General features: G+C 46.9%; 1 protein-coding gene across 1 annotated transcript in view; it reads right to left on the bottom strand.

Annotated features, from left to right (window-relative positions):
* Nucleotides 1-331: 331 nt before the first annotated feature.
* Nucleotides 332-12,638, bottom strand: part of GOLPH3L (golgi phosphoprotein 3 like) — a 44,838-nt gene continuing 32,531 nt past the window's right edge. Inside the window, exons 4-5 of the mRNA XM_066609235.1 lie at nucleotides 4,451-4,565; nucleotides 332-3,160 (exon numbers count right to left, since the gene is read on the bottom strand). Coding sequence (XP_066465332.1) covers nucleotides 2,733-3,160; nucleotides 4,451-4,565 — 543 coding nt within the window. The 3' untranslated portion in view covers nucleotides 332-2,732. The remainder of the gene's footprint in view (nucleotides 3,161-4,450; nucleotides 4,566-12,638) is intronic.

Below are 12,638 nucleotides of genomic sequence, written 5' to 3'. Positions count from 1 at the left end.
AGACTGCATGGGGTTTCACTCCCGACTGCATGGGGTTTTCTTGACCAAGGAAAGACATCCAGCGATTGGGATCCTGTAGATGTAAAACTTATTGCTGAAAGGGGTCACAGGAGGATGTCAGGAATTATTTTACGAACTAGTGGTGCATAGTCAAGCAAATTGTAGCCCGTGCTCCAACTGAACACACGACGCATCATTCCTGGACACGGATGGGCGAGAACAGCAGACGACCTGTATTAGTGCTATTGTGTCTAAGAGGGCAAAAGAGCACAAAAACTTTCATCACCAAGCAATATGGCGTCATATGAACTCACAGCGGGAAGCCACACTGTAAAATATTACAGATTTATTTGAAAGATAACTCATAGACGCAACAAATACATGATCACTTTGGTCCTGTACACGCCGCGGGCCGCACTCAGCCGCCACTGCCATGTTGGGCATCCATTCTGAGGCCCTGGAACTCAAGGCGTAATCCGGGCAGCCCACAAAACACCCCATAAATAATCCTTGTGCACTGATTTCTCATTCCATTACAATTGTCAAGGTATTTGATTGTATAGTCATTAAATCTAATTAAAAGAATATATAAGAAAGTAATAATGACATAACAGTTTGAAAACAAGGCGGCACGAAAGAAATCTTCAACTTCTCTTTCGATACATTGCAAAAAAAAAAGTGAACCCCTCTTATGGTTGGAGGACACAGCGGTAGACATTGTCACAGTCTCGTTGGGTCACTTTGCTCTTCTGCCGTTTCCCATTCAATCCGTTAAGATTACAGAAGTCTTCAGATCATTTTAATTGGAGCCGAGGGTCGACCTAGTGGGGCGCCAATGTATATACAGAGGTAGCAGAGCCGAATTTGTTATCACAATGCCGCTCTAAACAATTAAAGGGGTTTTCCAGGTGAAGCCAGGTTTTCTACGGTATGTAATGTGGGCTCTACTTACATAGCAATTGGTCAAATGAGCCATACCGCTGTTTCCCTGGTCACATGACAATGTTACCGCTGCAAGTTCATTGGTCATCATTGGCAATGGTAAAAATTCACAGTACTGAACACAGCCCTAGTGGTTGAGGAATCACAACATCATGTGACTAACAGAACCCCCTGGGTTGTCAACCTCCAGTCTGTCCACCATCAGGAGGGGAATGGGACTGAGAGGAGGGGAAAAGGAGCGGTTTGGGGTGGAGAGCGTGCGGGAAGGGGTATCCCCTCTATGTAAGGAGTGCCCACATTATGTACTGCATAAAATGGCTTTACTCAAAAAAAACCCTTTAAAAACAACAGATTCAGCTCTGCTTCATCTCAACAGCCAAGAACTAGTTTTAAGAGGCAAATTTTGCTGTTCCAGAAGACCAAGATTTGTCTTAAATCTGAAGACATCCAATTGTTCTGCTGCCCATCCTGGAGGTCTTCCTTATACCTTTCAAAACAGTATGGCAGGAGAGCTACCCAACCTGGCATCTTCAAGTTACTGTCCTCTTTAGTTGCCAGCAACATGAATTCAGAAGCCTGTCTGACTTTAATAGCAGTCGATAAGAACCTTCGAGTGGATAAGTCAAGTGCAGGCAGCTCATTGGTGACCCTATTCCTGGGCTTCGCCGGATCCTGAACTGCAACAGATGTACAATTCCCAACCAAGGTCTATAGGAGGGCTGTGACTCTTCTCAGGTACCAGCTTGATGGCAAACATCTATTCTAACTCACGAAGGTCCCATGGGTCCATATCACTACTGACCATTGTGGATGGCCCGTAAAAGGTGTTTCCATTGGTGATCAGTCACCATAGAAATCATGGAGTAATCCGGTAGAAGATCCATAAGAAGAAGTCCACCTGAGAAGACCAGCAATGGTGGTTCAGGTCCACCAAAAAAAGAGTTTAAATGGGTTGCAGCCAGAAGAGGTCCACTTTTACCTACCACAGGGGCATTGGAAGTCATCTACCCAACGGTAGATCCTGGATACAAAAATGGCCTATCCTACACTACAATTTCCATGAAGACCATAAATAAATCAGAATGTTCTGGTGTACTGTTCCAAAGGATATACCTATTTATTTCTTTTCCTCTCTATTAAAGCTACATTGTAAATGAATAATGAGATCAGGGTATAAACGCGGCTTCTTGGCCCAAAACCAAAAAAGTAAAAAATAAAAAAAAATTATATATAGCGTGTCCTGGGCCCCATCTGTGCAATTCATACATAACCTTCAAAGAAAAGAAGTCTACAGAAACGTTGGGTGTTCATCATAGAAAACGTGAGCATGAGACATCAAACTACATAACATTGGTCACTGACTAGCAACCAGACTGGCCAAGAGTCCAGTTCTCCGAACCCTAATCCTCTAGAATTGGGTAAGGGGGAAGTTTGGGGCTAAACCTATATACCATGGTATTACTGGTACTTGAATCATTGAATTATTTGAGGTGTTTCAGTTTTTGAGTAACCCCGCTGTCTACTGATTTTTAAGCCTTAAAGAAAAAAAAAAGTAACCAAAAACCCCCCAAAACTTATATTGTTGTTACCGGATCTATATGGAAGTTGACTGCTTCTATGTGCTTTACCGCCACAACAATATTTTTGAGCTGTGGGTAGCAGATGGAAAGTTATCACATGGGGCTGGAGGTTCAGAGTCCAAGTTCAAGTAAAGTTTTCGATCTCTGTATCCCTCTTACCCCTGAAGAGCGATATGGGTGAATTCTTCATTATTTTTTCTTTATCAGATCTTAAGATTTGTTGAAAGCAGACAACACAGCCCAGATCATTTCTGTGCAGTTGGGTTTTGTGGACTCCATGTCAGGATCCAAATCTAGGAGGTCCTTAGATCGGTTCATGGCCATGTCATACTTGTCATCCGGCAGTGTGGAGAAGGCATTCTCCAGCACATCAGAGGAGTGGGCCAGTACCAGCAGGGACAGTGTCCGTTTGTCCATGCGATGTGGATCATTGACCCACTTGTCTAAAACCGATTCTTGGAGCTTCTTCACCAGTCGTTGCTTCTCTGTGGTGTTGGTTACTGGGTGGGTGGTCATGTCGAAGAGCAGAAAGTTTTGTTTCTCTGTGGTTAGGATTCCCTTCTCTACCAAGCTTTTGGCGATGCGTTCTCGAACGTTCCTTAGTTGGTACTGAAGCTTGAAGGGGTTCCACGTTTCACCTGGGAACATCAAAATGGCAGAAATGTTACACAAGGAATTCTAATACGAGAACAAACTCGATCGTCTAAACTGTAAGAGACTCACAGGTGACCGCTGGTGGGAGGGCGAGGGCAAAGACATTCCCATATCCTGGCTTGTTGTTATGGGGGGAAAAAGTGTGTTTTTCTACTATTTTTTGTGTTTTTATTTATTTTTTAACTGTAGGCGACTTTAACCTGTGATACTATGATAGCTCGTATAATACATGGCAGTAGTTTATTATCACTTATCATTATGTTCACAAGCCATGGCAGACAGGCTGCCACTGACGCCCCATTTACATGCAACGATTATCACTCAAAATTTGCTCAACAGCCATCGCTTGTGTGATAATCATTGTGTGTAAACTCTCCCATCTTTCACTCTTCAACTCAACAATGATTTTTAGGCGAGCATAAAATCCATTATTCAGCTGGAGAGCTGATAGCAGGGACCGCATGCTGTGTTCTCCACAGGGAGCGCCGATTACATTTTATTTAGGTTGCAGCCCCACGGCAAAACAAAGGTGATAACAGACCATCTGCTGTTCTCCACATACAGCGCCTGGAGGCTAATTGACATGCAAATGAAGGCAATAAGCTGCTAATAGGCAATAGTGCCCATTAGCAGCTTATGTAAGATGATCACTCAAACTGTCATTTGCCCTATCTTATGAACGAATTTTGAGCGATCATCTTTGCATGTAAGTGGGACCTAACTGGTGTTCGGTTACCATGGCAACCCGTTGACTCCACAATTACAATCAACATTGATCGTGACACGTAAGAGGTTAAACGCAGGGATTGGTAGTCTAAAACGTCAGCGCAGTGAAGGGGACCTCATCGGCAATGCAATCAAGGGGTGCCAAATGGGCTAGCATGGCAGCCTGGAGGCTCCCAGGGTTGCTATTCCTATATATCCATCAAGGAAACCTCAAAAATTGCTATATACTGCAATATTGAAATATTGCAGTATATAGTAAAAGTGATCAACTGATTGCCATTTCAACCCTCCCCCCCCCCCCCATCTAAGCAATTAAAAAACCCCACATGCTTGGTATCGCCGTGTACGTAAAAGTTCAAACTATTAACATATCCCAAGATTTATCTCATATGGTGAACTTCGCAAGGCTATCCTTCCCTTCAGCGATCCGCAGGGCTCCTGAACACCCACTGATCGGATATTGACGTCCTATCTCAATGCTACCGTCCAATAAAACCCCCTTGAACTCCCTTCAATCTATCACCCAGCAGCAGTTCCCAAAGTCTTACCTGTGAGCAGCTCTATCCAGCTCTGTACAGTCTCCGCCGGATCGGTTGCCTTAATATGTTTCAGGGTCTCATCCAATAGGACGTCTCCCGTTGGGGCTTCTGACTTCAGCAGCACCTACCAAGCAATTCACACACAGGTCACTTTAGGTTCATCACCTACAGGCACATTAGAGTGGAAAAACCAGTCCTAAAAGATATCACTTTAAAACCGCTAAGTAACGAGCGCTGTAAGTTTACGGAGCTTGGTCCTGGGCTTTAATCCAACCGATAGTAAAAAATACGGCGGGGGGATTAAAGCCCCTGCAATGAAGCAGAAGGAGGTAGGGTCCGGGGCCATTAGTCACAGCTGAGAACCTGAAGGTTTTTAAGTGCTCCTGCCTTCTCCTTTCCGGGTACAGAGCGCCCGATGAGTGTTATGTACCAAGAAGTGAAAGGGCTTCTTCCACTAGGTGACCCGGTCATCATGTGACGGCCGGGAGCTCCCCGATACAGCAGAGCTGCAGGGTCCTATCAGTGAAGAAGTGTAAAAGAAAAAAAAATGTGAATGTCCCCCAAGGGGTTAATAATAGGTATTCAATTTAGGTCTCATGTAAATAAAGTTGGAATCTAATTTGAGTCCCTTAAAGGGGAACCTGCCCAAGGGTCCTCTTACTGTCGACGCCTGATTGTCGTCCCAGCGATTACCGCTCATGCACTGTCACACAAGAACGATCAATGGTTCACCGAATGGTGGTGGAGGGCGCTGCACCAGAGATCTCTACTGGCCACCCACCTCCATTCAGAGTACCTGGGCAGTCGCTCAGACAGTAGATGGACTGCCGGATTACATGGCTGATTATCGTCAGGTTTCTACGACTGGATAAATGCTGATGAGTCTTTGGCTTCACCCAGAAAGAAACGAGATAGAAGATGACACCTTCCATTTCTCCCCCATCCTCCCCACTGATGCCAGCACACTTCTTACATCGGGATTCCAAGTTCTCTGAGCCTTGCAAAAAGAAGGATTTCGGTTGTGCCTCAGACCAGTCATCCGTAGCAGCCATGGCATCAGGAATGGGGGGACATTTGGTCCCCTTGAGGTGTTACTTCTGGAAACAGATGATAGTCGGAGGGAGCTAGATCTGGTGAATGAGGTGGGTGGTCAACCAGCGGGAAGCCTAGCTCCACCAGTTTTGCCGTGGTCGCTTGTGCAGTGTGAGCGGAGGCGCTGTCTTGCAGGAACAAGATTCCTTTGGACAGCTTGCTGCACCTTTTGGCCTTCAGAGCTGCCTTCAATTGGTCCAAAAGTTCAATGTAATCCCTTGCATTGCTGGTGGGACCATTGTGAAGGTCGTGCACTAGCAGCACACGTCCTTATCCAAGAACACAGACGCCATCACCTTAGTGGCTGAGAACCACTGGGCCTCCACTCTGACTGCTCCCCCTAGTGGTGGCTGTATATATCTGTATGCAGTGAGCTCCCTCTAGTGGTGGCTGTATATATCTGTACACAGACGCCATCACCTTAGTGGCTGAGAACCACTGGGCCTCCACTCTCTGACTGCTCCCCCTAGTGGTGGCTGTATATATCTGTATGCAGTGAGCTCCCTCTAGTGGTGGCTGTATATATCTGTACACAGACGCCATCACCTTAGTGGCTGAGAACCACTGGGCCTCCACTCTCTGACTGCTCCCCCTAGTGGTGGCTGTATATATCTGTATGCAGTGAGCTCCCTCTAGTGGTGGCTGTATATATCTGTACACAGACGCCATCACCTTAGTGGCTGAGAACCACTGGGCCTCCACTCTCTGACTGCTCCCCCTAGTGGTGGCTGTATATATCTGTATGTAGTGAGCTCCCCCTAGTGATGGCTGTATATATCTGTATGTAGTGAGCTCCCCCTAGTGGTGGCTGTATATATCTGTATGCAGTGAGCTCCCCCTAGTGGTGGCTGTATATATCTGTATGCAGTGAGCTCCCCCTAGTGGTGGCTGTATATATCTGTATGCAGTGAGCTCCCCCTAGTGGTGGCTGTATATATCTGTATGCAGTGAGCTCCCCCTAGTGGTGGCTGTATATATCTGTATGCAGTGAGCTCCCCCTAGTGGTGGCTGTATATATCTGTATGCAGTGAGCTCCCCCTAGTGATGGCTGTATATATCTGTATGCAGTGAGCTCCCCCTAGTGATGGCTGTATATATCTGTATGCAGTGAGCTCCCCCTAGTGATGGCTGTATATATCTGTATGTAGTGAGCTCCTCTTAGTGGTGGCTGTATATATCTGTATGTAGTGAGCTCCCCCTAGTGGTGGCTGTATATATCTGTATGCAGTGAGCTCCCTCTAGTGGTGGCTGTATATATCTGTACACAGACGCCATCACCTTAGTGGCTGAGAACCACTGGGCCTCCACTCTGACTGCTCCCCCTAGTGGTGGCTGTATATATCTGTATGCAGTGAGCTCCCCCTAGTGATGGCTGTATATATCTGTATGCAGTGAGCTCCCCCTAGTGATGGCTGTATATATCTGTATGCAGTGAGCTCCCCCTAGTGGTGGCTGTATATATCTGTATGTAGTGAGCTCCTCTTAGTGGTGGCTGTATATATCTGTATGTAGTGAGCTCCCCCTAGTGGTGGCTGTATATATCTGTATGCAGTGAGCTCCCCCTAGTGATGGCTGTATATATCTGTATGCAGTGAGCTCCCCCTAGTGGTGGCTGTATATATCTGTATGTAGTGAGCTCCTCTTAGTGGTGGCTGTATATATCTGTATGTAGTGAGCTCCCCCTAGTGATGGCTGTATATATCTGTATGCAGTGAGCTCCCCCTAGTGGTGGCTGTATATATCTGTATGCAGTGAGCTCCCCCTAGTGGTGGCTGTATATATCTGTACACAGACGCCATCACCTTAGTGGCTGACAACCACTGGGCCTCCACTCTCTGACTGCTCCTTGGTTTCAGGGTCATACACATAAATCCAGGTCTCATCCATAGTGACCGGTCCATCCAGGAAGTTCTTATCAGTCTGGAAACGCTGACAAATGGAGCGGGAAGTTGTCACTCACATGCTTTTCTGATCTGTTGTCAAATATTTGGGGACTCCTTTCATTGTTTACCAGGCACGGCTATATGCATTTTGAAGTGAATGTACCCGCAAACTGCCAGCATTGCCCCCTGAGCCCCAGTAGACCCTTCAATCAGTCAGTCTTTGAGGGTGCTGGGAGTTGGATCCCCACCAAACTGATACTGATGGCCTATCTGAGGGCTAGGCCATCAACATTAAAGTTTTTGAAAAGTCTAACTCTACTGTTGTGTGAGCGTCTGAAACTGGAAGAGTACAGCGGCACTATGGCAGGCCAAGCGGCACAGAGGAGCAGGCTGGGGGAATGAAGAAGAGGCGTCGGGACACAGATGACGAGCCAGAACGGGTGGGAGAAGCTGCATGATGGATCTACAGAGAAGATGAAAGCAGACCTTAACTTAATCTCAGTTCCTTCTCCCTCCTATCAGTTCACGTAAAGAGGGTGTAAAGGGTGAAGACGTTGCTGGGAACACCTTTCTGGGCACTCACCGCCCTGCCAGAGCAATGCAGTAAGCTCCTTTTCTCCTTGTCCAAGCTGACGTATTCGGAGGGTCAAGACATCCCGTCCTAGCAAATCTGATCTAGGTGCCCCCCTCCCAATCAGAGGAATAACAGCTCTGTCACCGCAGGTCATATAACCCGTTTGGCCGGATCACATATGCCCCTTCTCTCAGCAGAAACCTATGCCATTCCCCAGATTGGCACTTCTGTCAAACTGGCATGGAAGTCTTCTGTCCATCTCCCATCTAGATTCTTTTATAGTAGTATCTAGGTCACCCACCTATGCCACCATACCGGTTGCTTGCCCCCAGCTTGTAGGGGGACCACCAGGTGTATGTAGGCTGGGGCGATTGCTCCCTCTTAGATCCACCCGGCCAGATGATCTTCCTCCATGCAGCAGCATCTTATGGCGGTACATGATTCATCCTCCTCCTGGCTCGTTTTTTTCTCCTGTGATGTCCCGAGGCATCGCTGTCAGCCCAATGGCACCGCTGCATTAAGGCTGGGTTCCCACATGGCGTATTCCTGGCAGAACTCTCGTGGTTTGGCCGCAGCGAAAAACTGCAAGATTTCCACCAGGAAAGCTCTGCTTCAAAACCCACGGCACTTGGCCACTTTGGAGCGGCTTGGCCGCATGTTTTTTCGTTGCGGCTGGCAGTCCCAAAGAGGAGAGCGCGGCCGCAACGGAAAAGAATGGACACGCTGCGGCTGGGAAATCCGTGCTGTAATGCTGGCTTAGCCGCGATGGATTCGCTGTCCCGTGTGGACGAGGTTTTTGAGAGATCTTGTCCACATGGCTGACTAACCCTGGGATCAGCGTCCGCAGGTGGATTTGCCGTGGCGACATGCCAGATGGAATATCTGCGGCAAATCCGCCTTGTGTGAACCCAGCCTAATTCTGCTGCTGTATCTATGCACAGAGCATGGTTCTGGTGCTGTATCTATGCACAGAGCTTGGTTCTGGTGCTGTATCTATGCACAGAGCATGGTTCTGGTGCTGTATCTATGCACAGAGCATGGTTCTGGTGCTGTATCTATGCACAGAGCATGGTTCTGGTGCTGTATCTATGCACAGAGCATGGTTCTGGTGCTGTATCTATGCACAGAGCATGGTTCTGGTGCTGTATCTATGCACAGAGCATGGTTCTGGTGCTGTATCTATGCACAGAGCATGGTTCTGGTGCTGTATCTATGCACAGAGCTTGGTTCTGGTGCTGTATCTATGTCCTGAGCTTAGTTTTCAATGCATTCTGTAGTTGGCTTATACTGCAGGTCCCATGTGATGGGCTTGGTATGGTTGGAGTCACTAGGACAGGTGGTTGCCGAGCCGGATACACTGCAGCCAGTAAATAAGTTTCATAGCACACAAGTAAATAGCAGGACTGGCGTCATCTATACCACACCCTGCGAGGTTAGTCGAGCCTTAAAACAGCAGCGTGGGCTCCGGGAGCAAGAAGTGTGACCTCTCCTTCCTTGGTAGACAGATCTCATCATAAACACCATCTACCCGGACGATGAGGGGCAAGGATTCTGGATTAACCCTTGGTGTTCACTCTGGGATCATTCTTGACCCAACCTTGTCCTGTGGAGCAGGAAATCCCACTTTTCTTTTTTAATAAACTTTTCCAGTTTAGAGGTCATTAAAACTTTTTATCCAATAGTGAAGCCCGCCCCGTCGGTGCGACAGCCGCCATCTCTGCCCATAAGATCATGTGAGCGGATGGTTGTACAGATCACCTGTATTTCTGAATGCGTTTTGCACATTTCTTGCGCGCCCTTTTGTGTCCTCCCATCGTTTGCATCTCCCAGTTTCCTGCTTTATCCCCCATCATGCCTCGGGACGTATATGAATGTCCAGTGTGCACAGAGTTAATAGCCACGAGCCGGCTCCATATACAGTCTCTGATATCTGACATCCGCCGCAACAGCTGTGCTTGAAGTTCACCCAGATAGCGGATGTTGACCCTTTAAGTGCCATTCTGGCAGGAGCATTTAAATAGCCCCATCAAAGTTTTCAAATTACCCCTCCATACGAGATTATGGATTGCTGTCCGTGAGTCAGGGCAGCTGAAGGCCATCAGGGCTGCCACATCTCTCTGCTTATTAACCCTTTGCAATCCAATTTTGGATTCAGGGTTTCCTAGGGGGGGGGGGGGGGGCTTTCTCTTTCTGCCATTATACAATGGCACCATCTGCTGGCTAGAGCCAGTACTGCAGTATGTGACATGCTGGAGAGCTGCCCGACAACAGAGCGGCCAGTAATATACAGTAAGAATACCCTGACGGACGTCCTCCGACATCGGAAGCTGTACAGCCTTCAATCAGAATGTCTTCAGACATTAGACAGTGGATTGGAAAGGGTTAAGACAAGGCTGTAGAAATACCATATACTGCAATACTGAAGTACTACAGTGTAAGCAATCAAAGGATCACAAGTTTAAGTCCCATTTAGAGATGAAAAAAAAGAAATAAATAAACTAAAAAGCAATTAAAGTGAAAAAGGTTTTGGATTATTGTAAAAAAAATTTAAAAAAGGATGCTAAAACGATTAACCCCTTCTTTTCCTGGTTTTGTAATTAAAAAAAAACAAACAAAAAAACCCCCACACAACTAAAAACCCCAACATTTGAAAATTCTACGTCCATAAAAGTCTGACCTATCAGAGTAACGCATTATTTATCCTTTCTGAACGCCGTCAGAAACAAAACTACACGCCAGAACTGCGCCTTTTTTCTTAGCGTGTCAAATAAAAATAGTAATAAAAACACGATCAAAAAGTTGTATGTAATCCAAAACAGAAGCTGGGAATCAGCGACACTTATGGCGGGCGGGAGACGGCGGCACAAAATACGGATTTTTTTCTTTTTAGATTTTTGAAAAGTACTAAAAATGAATGAATGTGTTATTATCAGGGTGCCGACCCACAGGATAAAGACACGCCCCTTTCGCTGGAGTCCGTACGCCGTAAAAACAAGACCCCAAAAATTACGCAATTGCTTTTTTCCTATTTCACGCCACTTAGAAATCTTTAAGTACTTTAAATCGCAAATTAAATGGTACAAAAACAGGCGCCTCCTACAAGCGCCCGCCTACAGCGGCGGACAGAAAAAGTGGGGAGGAGAAAACAAAAATGAAAAAAATAATTGAGGGGTCGTGGTTGTTGGTGGGCAGATTATGGGTGTGGTCGGCCAGCTGGCATGAGCGCAGGGGCGCTGGCATAGACTTCTTGCCGACTTCGCCCGTCTTCTCGCTTTATCATTGGCGCACCTCTGGGCGGCGTCCGGCGCAGCAGGTTTGTACAACAGATTGGGGGAATGTCTGAGAAGTTTCTGCACTTTTGCTGATTCTGCAGCCAGTAAGCCAATAGATGCCCACCGATACAAGATCGAGCCGAGGGGCCGTCTACCATCCATCAGAAGTGGCTGCTCCGGCTTTGGTCCGGCTGTAGTAGGGAGCGATATGGCGGTGTTTGGGATGACCAGGTTACCTCTTCTGGAAGCTATCATATCTGTCAGAATATCAGACGCCCGCGGGTTCAGACAACAGAACACAGGAAGAAATATCACTACAATGTCTCCGGGGGTCTAACAAGGCAGAGGGGCGACAGGCATTAACTTTGGGGTTCTAGTCTAGAAAAGGGGTTACCAGTAAACCGTTGGCTCCTATTAGGCCTACTGTGTCCGTTCTAACAATGGTGCAAAGCCCATAAGTGCATATTATACACAGCGCTGCTGCATGCACAGTATACAGGTGCACAACACACAGCTCTACAACATAGACACACACAGCTCTGCTACATACATACAAGCGCACACACAGCTCTGCTACATCTACATAATTCTGTTACACACACACGGCTCTACAACATACACGGCCATGCTACACATGCACACACAGCGCTCTGCTACATATATATATATATATATATATATATATATATATATATATATATTACACACATACACACACACACACACAGCGCTCTGCTACATAGACACACACAGCGCTCTGCTACATAGACACACACAGCGCTCTGCTACATAGACACACACACAGCTCTGCTACATAGACACACACACAGCTCTGCTACATAGACACACACACAGCTCTGCTACATAGACACACACACAGCTCTGCTACATAGACACACACAGCTCTGCTACACAGACACACACAGCTCTGCTACACAGACACACACAGCTCTGCTACACAGACACACACAGCTCTGCTACACAGACACACACACAGCTCTGCTACATAGACACACACACAGCTCTGCTACATAGACACACACACAGCTCTGCTACATAGACACACACACAGCTCTGCTACATAGACACACACAGCTCTGCTACATAGACACACACAGCTCTGCTACATAGACACACACACAGCTCTGCTACATAGACACACACACAGCTCTGCTACATAGACACACACACAGCTCTGCTACATAGACACACACACAGCTCTGCTACATAGACACACACACAGCTCTGCTACATAGACACACACACAGCTCTGCTACATATATATATAATTCTATTACACACACACACAGAGCTCTGCTACACATGCGCACACACACACGGCTCTACAACATACACAGCTATGCTACACATGCACA

The sequence above is a fragment of the Eleutherodactylus coqui genome, chromosome 6, assembly GCF_035609145.1.
Source record: "Eleutherodactylus coqui strain aEleCoq1 chromosome 6, aEleCoq1.hap1, whole genome shotgun sequence".
Lineage (NCBI taxonomy): Eukaryota > Metazoa > Chordata > Amphibia > Anura > Eleutherodactylidae > Eleutherodactylus > Eleutherodactylus coqui.
The sequence above is the reverse complement of the archived record's forward strand: the minus strand, read 5'-3'. Positions and strand labels throughout refer to the sequence as shown.